The sequence below is a fragment of the Drosophila albomicans genome, chromosome 3, assembly GCF_009650485.2.
Source record: "Drosophila albomicans strain 15112-1751.03 chromosome 3, ASM965048v2, whole genome shotgun sequence".
Lineage (NCBI taxonomy): Eukaryota > Metazoa > Arthropoda > Insecta > Diptera > Drosophilidae > Drosophila > Drosophila albomicans.
Window position 1 is genome coordinate 12,576,111 of NC_047629.2, and position 15,321 is coordinate 12,591,431.

General features: G+C 41.3%; 5 protein-coding genes across 6 annotated transcripts; 2 read left to right on the top strand and 3 right to left on the bottom strand.

The window, feature by feature from the left end:
* Nucleotides 1–176: 176 nt before the first annotated feature.
* Nucleotides 177–1,555, bottom strand: LOC117567653 (uncharacterized). The gene has a single exon (XM_034247765.2). The coding sequence runs from the start codon at nucleotides 1,307–1,309 to the stop codon at nucleotides 263–265; it is 1,047 nt and encodes a 348-aa protein (XP_034103656.1). The 5' UTR covers nucleotides 1,310–1,555; the 3' UTR covers nucleotides 177–262.
* A 464-nt stretch (nucleotides 1,556–2,019) lies between these two features.
* On the top strand, nucleotides 2,020–3,972 carry LOC117566890 (actin-like protein 6B). Its single transcript, XM_034246504.2, has 3 exons — nucleotides 2,020–2,334; nucleotides 2,711–3,547; nucleotides 3,606–3,972. Exons 1-3 carry the CDS (start codon nucleotides 2,133–2,135, stop codon nucleotides 3,839–3,841), a joined length of 1,275 nt encoding a protein of 424 aa, XP_034102395.1. The 5' UTR covers nucleotides 2,020–2,132; the 3' UTR covers nucleotides 3,842–3,972.
* Nucleotides 3,973–3,985: 13 nt separating this feature from the next.
* Nucleotides 3,986–5,778, bottom strand: LOC117566891 (S-methyl-5'-thioadenosine phosphorylase). Its single transcript, XM_034246506.2, has 3 exons — nucleotides 5,599–5,778; nucleotides 4,654–5,433; nucleotides 3,986–4,587 (listed from the first exon to the last, which is right to left on the bottom strand). Exons 1-3 carry the CDS (start codon nucleotides 5,647–5,649, stop codon nucleotides 4,549–4,551), a joined length of 870 nt encoding a protein of 289 aa, XP_034102397.1. The 5' UTR covers nucleotides 5,650–5,778; the 3' UTR covers nucleotides 3,986–4,548.
* Nucleotides 5,779–6,107: 329 nt separating this feature from the next.
* Nucleotides 6,108–7,912, top strand: LOC117566889 (threonylcarbamoyladenosine tRNA methylthiotransferase). Its single transcript, XM_034246502.2, has 2 exons — nucleotides 6,108–7,162; nucleotides 7,219–7,912. Exons 1-2 carry the CDS (start codon nucleotides 6,173–6,175, stop codon nucleotides 7,891–7,893), a joined length of 1,665 nt encoding a protein of 554 aa, XP_034102393.1. The 5' UTR covers nucleotides 6,108–6,172; the 3' UTR covers nucleotides 7,894–7,912.
* Nucleotide 7,913: 1 nt separating this feature from the next.
* On the bottom strand, nucleotides 7,914–14,657 carry LOC117566888 (uridine-cytidine kinase-like 1). 2 transcript variants are annotated; one of them, XM_034246501.2, is made up of 8 exons: nucleotides 14,498–14,657; nucleotides 10,280–10,590; nucleotides 10,114–10,220; nucleotides 9,886–10,056; nucleotides 9,091–9,227; nucleotides 8,836–9,022; nucleotides 8,174–8,767; nucleotides 7,914–8,108 (listed from the first exon to the last, which is right to left on the bottom strand). In XM_034246501.2, exons 1-8 carry the CDS (start codon nucleotides 14,560–14,562, stop codon nucleotides 7,992–7,994), a joined length of 1,689 nt encoding a protein of 562 aa, XP_034102392.1. In that variant the 5' UTR covers nucleotides 14,563–14,657; the 3' UTR covers nucleotides 7,914–7,991. The 2 variants fall into 2 exon arrangements, with proteins under 2 accessions (XP_034102392.1, XP_034102391.1); XM_034246500.2 differs by lacking the exon at nucleotides 14,498–14,657 and adding an exon at nucleotides 13,062–13,782.
* Nucleotides 14,658–15,321: the final 664 nt, after the last annotated feature.

Genomic DNA, 15,321 nt, shown 5'->3' on the forward strand with positions numbered 1-15,321 from the left:
ATAAAACATAACGAAAACTGGATGCCAAGAGTTCCTTACTGTAAAATGGCGACAGGACTTAGCATACAATATAGACAACATGCATATAGTACAATGTCCCTCTTTTCCCTTCCCTCTGAATCCCAATCCCTGCTAGATTTTCTGTTCTTTTCGCTTATCAGTTTAAACAATATAGCTCTAAGTTGTAATTTATAGTAATATCTTTTTTAAATAAACATATTGTGCATTTGATATTAAACTAAAACTAAATTCGGTTGCTTTCTTAGTGCAACTCATTGATTCTTGTCAGGGTTTGGTGATTCTTCAGATTCAAACGTTTTATTCGCACGCGAACCTTTTTCGTGTAATATTTGACGCTTTTCAGGGGCACATAACGCAATTTCTGTTCATCGGATGAACTAGTTCCGGCCTCTATGATAAGTGGCTCCTCTGCTTCAAATGAATAATCTTCTTTTTTGATATCCGGTAATGTAATAGAAGTCTGATCTAGTTGCTTACTCAGAGACTCCCGTCCTCCGATAGTATCAAGTTTATTATCGATAAGCCGAATATTTTTTGAGCTCGAAGGATTACCATCATTGGCAGGTTTTCTTTTGTTAGCAGGATAAGTCTTGATAGTGACGGCAGCTGGAGTGGTCTTGGTGTTGGCCACAGAGGATGTGGATGTGCTCGTCGCTAGCTCCTTTATGCCGATGGTCTTAAGAAAATCCTCATACTGACTCTGCACAATGGTTTGGGCTCTTTTGTTTAAAGGTTCCAAGTGGAAATCTCTCTCCTGTGTGAAGATGGCGTCGAGCACCTCGGCTTCTAGACTCTGTCTCTGTGCAGACGTTAAGCGTTCCATCACTGGCAGCTGATTGAGTATAAACTGCTGAGCGGTAGTCATGGGCTTGACAATCACTCGTGGCTTCGTGGCAAGCATTTTGTTGATTTTGCTTACCGTGAACCAAAGTTTCTCGGGTATTTTACCGCAAGCTTTGCCAAGCAAGGGGCACACTGGTCGTAGCATCTCCCAACGCCATTGCAGCTCCTCAACGGTAAATGGTGTGTTGAGCTGAAGTCCCTCGTAGCTTTCATTGAATCTCTTGGCTATCTGTTGCCAACCCCATTCCTCATAATCTTTTTCGCCGAAACCGCGCACAGCTGGACAGACTAGAAATGGATGCATGTGGATCAAAATCAGCAGCTCAAGATCGTTTATTACAACTAGCGAGTTTGAGTTTGTATTGCAAATGTTGAGTTCCATTTGGGTGACATCCTGTTTTCCATCTTTATTAGTTGGTTTTCTATTTGGCAGTTGTTTGTCCATATTTTTTTGACTTAATCATTTAATAATTTAATTTAATGTTTATTTCTTAGATTCTATCCGTATACACCGACCTTCGATAGTCACAAGTGTTGTTGTTATCGATTTCGGTGCAACACTGCAAAAGATTCCCTAATATACTGTCGCACAGTGTTTAGACAAAAAGTCTGTATAATTTAATTTTTTCTGTTAGATATTTTCTTCTGAATTTACAATTTTCTTATTCTTATTTAACATTTCTGATATTATCATAACTACTCGCTATGCAACTATCGTCAATATCGCAAACGTAGTTTACCAATCAATATACATATATCGAAATTAACGAATATTAGAGATGGACACTAAAATAAATTGAATAACTATGTAAACATTTGAGAATTTTACATTTTTTATAGCTGTTATGTGTACAATATGTTGGGAAAATTTGAGAGAACAAGTTTCGCAATACTTTGCGGTATTTTTTTCAGTTAGACAAATTTGAATGTATAAGCAATAGATCTGGCATTACAAAATACTTAATCGGAATTCTAATATCTGGTAAAAAAGATTGTTCTGCTAGTGGTTTACGTATTTTTAGTTCTTGCCTGCATTTTAATTTTAAAAAATGCGCCTTATTTATGCGTTTTGAAAATATACCAGATAGGGAACATCGATATATCGATAAAAACTTCGACATTTCTCCACCTCTATATTTAAGAGCTATGCAACACTAGTTTTTAAGCATCTGCCGGTGAATTGAGGCACCCGTGTACAGAATATACACACATTTTGTTGAATATTGTGTTGTGAAAAATAAATTGCGTGCTAAAAAGTAAACGCCAAAATGAGTGGCGGCACTATGTTGTATGGCGGTGATGAGATTGGAGCATTGGTGTTCGATCCAGGCCACCATTCGCTGCGCGTGGGCTACGCTCAAGAAGACTCGCCAAAAGCCGAAATTCCCTCCGTTGTGGGCATTGGAGCGAAGGCGCCAGACACCAACTTGGATCCAGAGACAAAGACAGACAACAGCGTCACGCCAAACAGTAAGTAAAAACAAAAGTCAAAACAAAAACAAAACATTGAACGCTACGTTCGAGTGTGCCCGACTACTTGATACCTGTTAAGTATACCTAAACCTAAGCCAAACAAAACAAAGCAGTGTGACCAAACAACACGAACATAGGCAATGGTAACTGATTCTTGAGCTACGAAATTGTGTTTAGTTAGTTTTGGTTTCAATATTTATTAGTTTATTATCTTTCAAGACAATCTGAATATGTCTGCGGAAATAAGAAGCTCTTAAATTTGATAGCCAAGACTCAAATAGCAGAAATATATACATTTTTATCATGGCTAGCGGGTATTATAAAGAGTAAACATTTAACACTCATCACTCATCGCCTCCTTCTCTCAATATAGATGCACGCAAGTACTATGTGGACACCAACTATGTGAATGTGCCGCGATCCCAGATGGAGGTGCAAACATACATGAAGGACGGCATGATTGACAACTGGGAGCTGTTCGAAAAGGTCATCGACTATGCGTACGCGAATGTCATACAATCGGAGCCGGAATATCATCCGGTGCTCTTCTCCGAGGCATCGTGGAATGTGCGCAACAATCGCGAAAAGCTCACCGAACTGATGTTTGAGAAGTACAATGTGCCAGCATTTTTCCTGGTCAAAAACGCCGTACTCGCTGCGTTCTCAAGTGGTCGTGCAACAGCTCTGGTGGTCGACAGTGGCGCCACACACACCTCCGCTGTGCCCGTACACGAGGGATACGTATTGTCGCAGGCGGTGGTGAAGTCACCGCTTGGCGGTGATTTTCTCTCCCGTCAGTGCAGGCAGCACTTGGAGAAGCATGGCATTGATTTGTCGCCCGTGTATAAGATTGCCTCCAAAGATGTGGTCAAGGAGCGAGACAATGCCCGGTTTACGCTGCGCAAACTGCCGGAGAATCTCACGCAATCGTGGCAGAACTATATGACGCAACTGATGATGCAGGACTTTCAGATGAATGTGTTGCAAGTGCTGGAGAATCCCTACGATGAGCGTGTCGCCGCACAAATACCCATGGTCCACTATGAGTTCCCTAATGGCTATCATCAGGATTTCGGTTCGGAGCGTTTCAAAATTGCCGAGAGTCTATTTGACAATGCCATGCTTGGCGCCGGACAACTTGCGTCCACCAGCGTGGGCATGTGTGATGCAGATGTGCGTTTGTCTCTCTTTGGTTCCGTTGTGGTTACAGGTAAGCTAATCGTAAACATTCTTAATAGATTTGTGATTAATTCTGGATTGTCTTTTAGGTGGCAACACACTGCTGCAAGGTTTCCCAGAACGTCTCAATCGGGATCTGCAATTGCGTGCACCGTCGAATACACGCTTGAAAATGATTTCCGCGAATGGCAGCGTGGAGCGAAGATTTGGCGCTTGGATTGGTGGCTCCATATTGGCCAGCATTGGCACGTTCCAGCAGATGTGGATATCGTCGCAGGAGTACGAAGAAGCCGGCAAGAGTCAAGTGGAACGCAAATGCCCATGAAGGACAGTCAGATTGAAGAATTCCAATTTTAATTGTAAAGACAAATGCTAATAACGATGTATAATTGTATAAGTCAAAATAACTATTTATTGTGTGTGCGCTTCATTGCGATAAAGGTGCATCTAAATCAAGCCAGCCGGTAAAATGCACTTTTCTATGCGAAAGACGGAAGTTGGATAACATTGATGATGATTGTTTGAAGGTTCAAAGACCGGACATTTTACAAGTGTTCCTGATAAGTTTCGCTTTTGAAATTTCTAATAACAACAGTGAAGAACATTTTTAAAGGCAAATTAGTTTAAAACAATGTACAAAACAAAATCACCTTTTTAGAACCCTTTCATCACCCGAACCTCAGTTTACCATTTGGTTTTTGCAGTTCTGATTAATTCTCATAAAGGTTGAACATAATTTTTTGACTTTGGTAACATTTTCCTCGATGGGAGTTAAGTTTATTTGATCCGAGATACTTAAATACAATGCCAAATGCTTAATATAGTCTCTATATATATTTTTTGATGTGTTTAGTTTGCCGTGGTGGTTTGATCCTCGCCATCGCTGGATGGCTCCAGTTCATAGGCTATGGATATGGTGAGCAATTTCGGTGTGCGTCTTCGATTATGTTTGGATTTGGTCTTCGATTTCTTGTGCAGCTTGTGGCGCTTAATTGTATCTCGTGTGATCTCCGTGCATAGTTTTAAAAAGCGTCACATGGCACCGGACATGGTGTTGTTGCAAACACATTGCTGATAACGACAGAATACATCAATTAATGAAGATTAACTAGCAGTAATAGTATGACTAGCTCTCACCTTAGCATTCAGTATATCATCGGACCAATCTTCTTTGGCAATGCGCCCGACGGCATTCACTAAAATGGCCTTGACCTTGATAACATTCTCGGAGAAGGTTTTCAGCACATCCTGTACGTTGACGCCCTCGCAGCCCATGCGCCAGCAATCGTAATCCGTAGCAATTGCCACGGATCCGTATAGCAAGCCGGCTTCCTTGGCCAGCACAATTTCGGGGCAGGTTGTCATGTTGATCAAGTCACCTCCCCACATACGGAACATGTTGCTCTCGGATCGTGAGGAGAACCGTGGACCCTCAATTGTGACAATGGTGGCCTTGTCATGCGCTTCGTAGTTTAGCTCTTTGGCAGCATCGAGCAGGGTTTTGCGTGTGCGCTCACAAAACGCGGGAAACATGGGCAGATGACAGACACCTTTGTGGCCGGCATGTGAGCCATCGTAGAAGGTTTGTATGCGTTTTGTGGTGCGATCGATGAAGTCATGCGGCACCACCAAGTTTCCTGGCTTGATGGACTCGCGCAGCGAGCCGCAGGCCGTGGACACAATCAAATGGGTGCAGCCCACATCACGCAGCGCCCAGATGTTGGCTCTATAATTCACATTCGATGGCATTATGTCGTGTTTGCGGCCATGGCGAGCGAGGAGCACGCACTGCACCCCTTTGATTTCGCCCTCAATCAGTGCATCCGACGGTGTGCCATATGGAGTTTCAACAATTCTCTCATTACGATTCTCCAAAATGTCTGGATCATCCAGACCAGAGCCGCCAATGATGCCAATCTACAGAACAGACGTTATTAGTGTAGACATAATTACTTGAGTGTTCGTGTGTGTGTGTTTTTGCAATTAATTGTGTGCAGATAAAGAATACACACAATCACACTTACATACACACTCACATACAACGAGGGAGATTAAGATGCCTATTTCAAAATGCCTACTTACCTTGACTGGTAACGGGTCAAGATTGGTGTCTTTACATTTGATGTGTATCATTCTGAATCTTGTTGCTAAATGAACGGCTTCGAATAATTCGGACTTAAACGTGCTTCAAAGGAACTGTCGTTGTCTCCGAGCTGATAGCGTTCGCTCGTTGTTGTTGATAAGTTGTCATAAACGTAGCGCAACCAAAAAACATGCGGCATATTAATTTCGCAATTGGTTGGCCTAACCCTTTTCGCAATGCAAGCCGGTCTAAAGGACAAATTCATATCAATCAAAAATTCAATACACATTTTAAACGAATTTCTTTTAGTTATACATTTAAAGTTAATTTTTTAGATAATATATTTTATGCACTTTACGGCTAATTAATTTTGGCAAATTGTACAGCATTGCGAATTCGTTACAGCACGCAAGGCTCGGCAGCTTTGATTTATAAACGTCGGCAAATGATGCATTGTTTTCCAACACTAAAGGCAGCCCTTTCCCCAATCTGGTCACATTGACTGACAAATGTAAACAGCTGAGCCAAGCACATGTGTGTGTCGAATTTGTAGTTGGAGCATAATAATTTATTATGGGACTTGAAGTTGATTTACCCGGCAACGATATAGACGATATCGAGGATCTGATATCGTCGGACGATATCAAGCCACGCGAACGCTATGAGAATAAGAAAAGTGTAACAGTGCGTGCCAAGAGACGAGCACAAATCAAACCAGCATCAGACAACGATGAGAAGACGCCGCAGCCGCAGAAAACGATTTACGAGAGTGTTATACCCGGCACACAAAAGGTCTATGTGAAGACCTGGGGTTGTGCCCACAACAACTCCGACTCGGAGTACATGGCTGGCCAACTGGCTGCCTATGGCTACAATCTGAGTGGCAAGGATGATGCGGATCTGTGGCTGCTCAACAGCTGCACTGTAAAGAATCCCTCAGAAGACACGTTTCGTAATGAGATCGAGTCGGGCATGCGCAGTGGCAAGCACGTTGTGGTGGCCGGCTGTGTGCCTCAAGGTGCTCCCAAGGCGGATTATTTGCGTGGCCTGTCGGTAATTGGAGTGCAACAAATTGATCGCGTTGTGGAGGTGGTGGAAGAAACGCTAAAGGGTCATAGTGTCCGATTGCTGCAGAACAGAAAAGTGCACGGCCGACGTGTAGCTGGTGCTCCACTGTCGCTGCCCAAGGTGCGCAAGAATCCGCTCATCGAGATTATCTCGATCAATAGTGGTTGCCTGAATCAGTGCACCTACTGCAAGACGAAGCATGCACGCGGCGATCTGGCCAGCTATCCGCCAGCCGAGATTGTGGAACGTGCCCGGCAATCCTTTGATGAAGGATGCTGTGAGATTTGGCTGACTTCAGAGGATACGGGCGCTTATGGGCGTGACATTGGCAGCTCGCTGCCCGAGTTGCTGTGGCAGCTGGTCGAGGTGATACCCGAGAATTGCATGTTGCGCGTGGGCATGACCAATCCGCCCTACATATTGGAGCACCTCGAGGAGGTGGCCAAGGTGCTTCAGCATCCACGTGTCTACGCTTTTCTCCATGTGCCCGTGCAGGTGAGATAACCTCCCACATTCTACAATGATTTACTAATCCAAATGTCTATTTTTAGAGCGGCAGCGATTCGGTGCTGGGCGAGATGAAGCGTGAATACTGTCGTAAGGATTTTGAGCATGTGGTCGACTTTCTTCGCGCTCGTGTGCCTGGCTTGACAATTGCCACCGACATCATTTGTGGCTTTCCCACGGAGACGGAAGATGACTTTGAGGAGACAATGACACTGTGCGCCAAGCATCGCTTCCCTAGTCTATTTATCAATCAGTTCTTCCCACGGCCTGGAACACCAGCTGCTAAAATGGAACGCATACCAGCGAATCTGGTGAAGAAGCGCACCAAGCGGCTTACTGATCTCTTCTACAGCTACGAACCGTATGCCGGTCGCGAGGGTCAAGTGTACGAGGTGCTTGTGACGGAAATATCACATGATAAGCAACACTATGTGGGCCACAACAAGAGCTATGAGCAAGTGCTGTTGCCCATGCGAGACAATTTGCTGGGCACTCGAGTGCGAGTGCGCATTACGTCGACCAGCAAGTTCAGCATGATGGCCGAGATACTGGACGAAGAGCGCGACTGGACACGCTGTGACAACAACAACAAGGCAGTGACAACAGAATGCTTGACTCAGAGTCGAGGACAGCGCTTCATGGGCATCGCTTTGCTTGTGGGTGCTTTGGCTTTTCTGTTGCACTTGCTGCTCAAATTCGTGTCATCTCAATCGAAATAAAAGGCAAAAGGCAAAACAACTTCTTCTGAATTGATAATTTAAGTAACGATTTCATTTTAAGCCTAGGAATATTACTTAAGAAACTTGGTTGCTTGGACTTAATATTCGTCCGAGGGCTCAGTGCCAAAGTAGCGATCGCCAAAGTTGCCAATGCCGGGTATAACATAGAACTTGCTATTGATTTCCGGATCCAGCGCGGAAGTAACGATTTTAACCTGCAAAAGATGATTTATAAATGTTAAAAAATGAAGTCTGAATTGAAGCGATGTTGCGTTGTTACCTTGGGAAAGGCGTAGGCAATCGAATGGACACCGATTTCGGCCATCAGAAGCGAGGCAAGAATGATGTTCTCCTCGGGCACATCGTGATCGAGCAGCACACGTATGGCCATCATGGCAGCGGCGCCCGTTGCCACCGTGGCATCCATCAGTATCACTTTGTAGTCTTTTATGTCTTTGGGCAGCCTCAAATAGTAGAGCTCCGGCTCGCCAGTCTTCAGATTTGTTTGTATCAGTATTTTGCCAATGCGTATATCCTTGCACACATCACACACTGCCTGCTCCATGGTCTCGCCGGCACGCAAGATGGATACACCGCAAATCTTACGTGATTCCATGCGTTTGCCCTCATAAAGCACTCCTTGAGGGGTCTCCACACATGTCGTCTTAAAGGGGAACAAACTGAGCGCATACTCAATGACCAAACGGATGAGACGCTTTGAATAGAAGATGAACTCATCGCGCGATGTGTTCTTGCAGCGAATGAATGTGTGCAATCCTTTGATCTGCGGTGTGGGATGCAGTAAATGCAACGAATCTGGCATCGGTTGATCCTTGTACGAATTGGCCAACGTCTCGCGTAACTTGAAGCCGCGCTGCAAATGGGGAAATCACTTGTTTATTTTACCAGCTCAATTTCCTTGTTTAAATTTTTGATTATTACCAGCTGGAGCTGTGTGTGCACGTGCTGCACTATGAGTGCTATGGCCACCTTGTTCTCGCCGCCGCGTGGCACGATGATGTCTGCATGCGCCATCGTTGGCGCTATGTAATTTGCATAAGAAGGCTTCACCATGTTTAGGTATTGCTTCAGCACGCCTTTCAAGTCGCGTCCACGTTGTGAGATATCACTGTCAATTGGCAAGTGCGTAGAATTCATAATTAGTTGATTGTTGTTTCGTGTGAATTCTTTACTTACCGTTTAAGTCGTCGGGCCAGACGAATGTCGGGATCTGTGTCTACAAAGATTTTCATGTCCAGCAGCTTCAGCACCTCCGGACTGTGAAAGGTAAGAATGCCTTCAAATATGATGACATTAGCTCCGTACATGGTTTTCTAAAAAGAAGGCAATTGATTGATTATTTAAAGAAAATAACTTAACAGACATCTTTTTAATTTACACTTTTTAAAAAGAAGATTATGAATAGCTTTTCTTAAAAATTTTGATAAGTATTATGAGTTATTAATCCGTTTCTATTGCGTAAGCAGTCTTTAAATCTTTAATTTCAAATTTGTTAGAATATTAAAGTATCAACACCTAATATTATTCTTTTAATAATTCTCTTGATGCATATTTATCATTTATGAATAAAGAAAAGCGATATATGAATTTTAAAGTATCTATCTACAAACTATATGGAGAAGGCCTTAAAGTATAACTAATGGAAATTCATATATATGCAATATAAAGTATTTATCTAAAAACAATACGGAGACCTTAAATTATAACTAATGTAAATTCATATTCTAGGCTTAGTGAAAGTTTAGTTATATATAATATAGAATGTGCTACCAAGATTTATCTCGTAATCTTATTTTCAATTTCCGATCTAAGATAGTACAACTTCTATATAATATAACAGAAACAAGCTTATAAATCGATAACTCAAGTTGAAAGTCTCTAGATACTTAAGTCGCTGCGATTACTTTTTATGTATATAGTATTTATATAATAGTCGTTTATGTAAATCGCCAGCACTGTTCGTGAGCTTACCGTCTGGCTCTCGCGACCGTGTGTCACAAAATTGTATACTGGAACTTCGACTTTGCGACCCTCCTTGAGCTTGGTCAGCACATCGATTAGCAAATCAATGTCAAATGCATCCGGATGATCAAAGTTGTATTCATTGATGATTGCCTGCTCATGTTGCTTCTCATTCAGAATCTGAAACGAGTTTCTCAATTAGTCAGCAGTCTATTAACTAAAAGCTAAGCTGCATACCTTGTAGAAGCAGTCCATGGATAGCAGAGTCACCCAAGGCACATCAAGGCTCTCTATGATCTTTTCAGCCACGGTCGTCTTGCCAGATGCGCTGCCACCGCAGATGCCTAAGCACGAAAGTGATCAATAGAACCGTATACAAGACTCGACAGTGAGGGCAACTCACCTATGACAAAGGGTTCCACCTGTTGTCCGGCACAATTGTACCATGGCGGACGTCCGGCCGTGTAAATGGTGCGATTGTTTGACCGTATGATGCATTCGGACGGATTGGCAGTAGTCGTCTGGTTGCCAATGGATGTGGTACGTTGTCGTCGGCCCGACCGACGCATCGGCGACTCCAGCGACGATTTGGCTGGCACCGTTGTCGGCGAGGCGGGGCAGCAATTTAATTCGCTGCCAGCGCCGCCTCCGCCGCTGCTCAGCTCCACGAATGGATCCACGTACAACGGTTCGGTGACATCGGAGCGATCATCGCTGTAAAAGTGAATGTGAAATCAACGTTAACCCAGATTAAGACGTCTCGGAAATGTACAATAAAATGACGAGTACACACACACATTGTGAAATTGCCGGTTATACTATTTTTGTAGTTGTTGTTGTTATTGTTTGTATCAAGACTATAATAAATATAGGTAATAAAAATAAAACGGTTTCCCCCCACGCAAAAAAAGGCGAGATAAGATTCATTGGCACGCGACTATAACGACGACAATGTCGAGTGCTGCTATATAGAACGTCTCACAGACACATAGACAACTTCTCATAAATGTCATATGTGCGTATGTATGTGTGTGTATTAATTTGTGCATATATGCAGAAATTATCAACGGAATGCCGGCTAGCACAAGGACTGCGAGTGCGAAAGAAAGAGAGAGAGAGAGCGAAAAAAAGATATATCTGATATTGAGCACATGCATTAATTGACATTTGCCATTATCTATGTGGGTACTGCATAATTTATTATTATCAAATGGCGTTTTCATATTTGCTTTTGGTTATTGCGACATTATGATGAAATTTGTTGTTGGTTACATTTAAAACCAAAACAATTTGTTGGGTTTATGGCGAAAAATCTAATCTTTATACTTGGCCTGGTCACTTTTCGATCAGAATCTATTTTAAGCAATTCCGTCTTCAAAAAATAAACAAAACTTAATTTGAATCGTGCCTACAAATCGTTATTTATCCCATCTGGCACGATATTCGATTCCCAGTATTCAGCTGCTATTTCAGTTTCTCAAATTAATGTCTTGGGAGGGAGCCTTTCGGATCTTTGCCAGCGATATTTATGATGCCATACTCAATTTATGTATTTCATGTATGAGTATCTTTATTTATTTTTCATAATTAAGTGGCTAGACAGTGAACACGCACACCCGATTTTATTTACTGAGCAGGCAAATAATATGTACAAATGAATATTTATGCACACATTGCAAAAAAAGCAGAAACGTCGAGGGGAACGTAAAATCCCATGAAGCATTTTATTGCAACCGCCTGAAATAAATGTCAACATGTGCACATTTACAGTTTTAAGTATTTTTACCAATTATTATTTTAGTGCATTATTTTTGATTACATCCAAAAAACATATTTCATCTACGTCATTGGCGCAACAACGTGTCTGCCACAACACACTCATACGCACAGTGGTCAACCACTTATTTTGAGCAGTTTCATTTTGGACACAGCTTGCAACCGTAATCATTTTTTTTTTCAGTAAAATAAAAGTCCACATTTGCAGTTCCCTCATAAATACAAATAATTTAAACATAAATACATAAAATTAAAGTTTAATATTTTTTGTGCAGATTTTTGCAAATAAGGTTCATCATGTTGCTTTCAAGCTAAAACGGGTTTTGGATTAAAATTTTTGCTGCATAAAATAAGCTGTGAACCACTGTAGATGTATGCATATTTTTATGCGCGCGCGTGTGCATGTGTGTGTGTACTACACACTGTGTAGCCTGCTGTCAGACAATTCGACGCTAGACTAACGATTTTCAGATGCTGCGCCAGTTGCATTGACTGCTCATTATAATTTATGCTTGGCGTGATGTACATAAAGATGTACTTATAACTTTTTGTTTTTTTTCTCTATGTACATATATTCTACACATATAGTTTTTTTTTACTAACATATGCCGTTCGTTGCACTCTCTCAGACACACACACACATAACTTTACCCTAAGGATTTTCGCATTTTCCGGTGCTATTTATAATTTAACTACACAATGTACATAGTACATACATAACATTCAGCTCTACATACATAGTTATGTAGGTTCGTGTGGGCAAAGAACGGTGAAAAAATGTGTAGAATGGAGAGTAGAAAATATACTGCCGTTGCCACGTGTTGTGTTCAACAGGTTGTTAGGCTCACAGGACGTAAGAGGGAGAGAGCGATAGATTGAGAGAGAAGGGTCTGTGCAAAATGAAGGTGTGTAATTACAAAATATGTTTGGGAGAGGGAAAAGGAGAGCAGACGTGGCTTCGATCGCAGCCATATTGAAACAGAGGAAGCAGCATTTGATGACGCTGTTGCTGTGGCTGTCGCTTTTTTGTTGTTTTTTTTTTTCGTTTTGTACATATTTGCGATGCCAACCCGACAGCCGACAGGGGCGACTGATAGTCGTCGACGCAGCGACGCGATAAACGATATTAAAAAGAACGTTAATTAAACACAGAAAACAAATGTTGAAAGTAGCAACAACAAAACAATTAGAGCTTCAACACACATACACACATTTCGATATATTGTGTATGCATGTGTCTGACGAGCTTGGGGCGAAAATAAATGCAAAAACAATAACAGATGAGAGACAACAAACAATCACAAAGGTTGTGAATACATACATATGTACATATGTATGTATGTATGTATGTGCAATTGTGTGTATGTGGGTATTTTAAATAAAATGTGAATAAAAATGCAATGATTTACATGTGAGAGTGACAGTTGCTTTTTGCTGTTGCTGTTGTAGCGTTCAACTTCTTCAAATTGCCGTGCAATTGCCCTAGACGTGCTTGTTGTTGTTGCTGTTGTGCTTGCTCTTGCTGCTGCTGCTGTGGTTGTTGTTGCTGTAGCGTTGTTGTAGTTGTTAGTAAGGCGGCTGTTGGAAATACTGAAGATGCTGCGATTCCTTTTCCCTTTGTCGATGAGACATCGTTGATATTATTATTATTGTTGTTGTTGTTCGTTTTGCTGCACAAAAACGTGATGCTGCTCATTTTAGCCAATGAGCAATGCCAAAATTCGTCGTTTGTCTGTTTGTATGCGTTGAGAATTTTAGCAGCAAAATGGGTCAATCACTCGAGCACACACACACACGTACACTAACACGTAGCACAAAGCACCCACACACACAGACACACGCACACTCGCAAATTTATGCAGAATGTGGCCGAAAGCAGCGACGACGGCGACGACGCATGTGATGCGATGTACTGTCTACGCTACTTAATAGCAGCGTGTTTACGAAGCTCTTTTTATTTGTTATTATTGCGCTGCAAAACTGCGAAATCTTATTGTTCGATATCAAAATAATACAAGCGAGTAATACGCATATGTTAAATGTTTATAAGTATTTAGCTAAGTATGTGTGTGTGATACCGGTACCGGTCAAAAATATAAGCAACGTGCTGCAGTCGAGAATTGGAGAATGACTAAAAATGTGTGAAGAAATCGCAATCGGCTGCCTGCCTCTGCCGCTGCCTTTGCTTTTGCTTGCTCTGCCTCTGCTCTGCTGTCTATTTCAGTGTCTCTTTCGATTGCCAGAGCTAAGGTTAAAAGCAACTGTCGACGACGACGCGCGTCTACGTCGACGCAGACTTCGACGTCAACGTCGACTTGAACGACGATGGCGAAGGTAGCCGAAAGGTAAATCAGCCACTTTCTTGCTCTTTGCGTTATAACTGTGTTTGTGGACATGAAAAAAGAACAACAACGAAAAACACTTCTTTTCATTCTACTTCAGCGTCGCGACGTTGACATCGAATTTCAGTAACGAACCGAATTTAATTTGTCATATGTATCAGCTGAATACTCAATACATATTACATTACACACACATATATTCATAAATACATTTGGTATCCAAGTGCGAGGCACGCTACATCACACGCTTAATTATGTATATATATATGTATGTATTTATGTAAACATGCATAAGTATGTGTGTGTATCTGCACATGGATTGTGGTGCGATTATACATATATGTATGTATGTATGCATGTGTATATGTATCTACAACGTATTTTTATTGCGTGCTTAACTTTTTAGGCTCCTTAGTGATGAATGAGTTTTTTATTTTTGTAATTTGGTTAGATTTTCACGCTTCACTCTATTATCACCAAGCAATTTCATATTTGTATGTTACCTGTCGGAACTTGCGGAACTCGCTGGATTATAAAATGTGATTTGTTTTGTCTGGGTTACAGACATTATTCCTCTAATTTTTATTTTGTGTGTGCGCTGTTGCAACTGCAATGTGTTAAAATCAACCAAAACCACGCGGTGATTACTCTGACGTGCCTCTCTCTCCGCCAGTGACTAAAATACATACATAGTACATACTGGGAATGTAGGCAGCATTTTCCGCAAGAAAACGTGCGCTGTAGCAATGTTTTTATGCAATGACAATTTCATCAAAATTATACATCGCTGCAAGCTGTAATTAATTGATGGAATGCAGTTAAATAAATTATACATTTTATGTAAATACAGAGCATTTATAGTGGGCAATTTTCAGGGGTTTCTAGCAAAAACAAAATCTCAGTATCTGCTGACGTATCAGCTGATGGCAAGAGTTGTTTTGCAGCGTGCGCAATACAGCTGGAACCGATTCGATTTTAAATCGATTCTTCTTTTCCATTCAAAAATCGAAGAATCGATCATTTTCACTCTAATTAATATTACTTTAAAAACACAATTCTTTTATTTAAAAATAATGGTTGAACATCAGATTTGTAATCTCCCTTCTATATTATAAAGTATAATAAAGTGGTTTAATCATATCCAAATAGAATTCAATAATTGGATACTAATTGAACGACAATGCTCGATAACATTTTTAATTTAAAAAATAATAAATATATAACATATATTTTTATTTTGGTGACAAAAAATATAAATTCATTTATAATAAAAAAAATATTTTTGAAATAAATTCAGACTTTTTATTCATAATAAAGTTGTTCAATA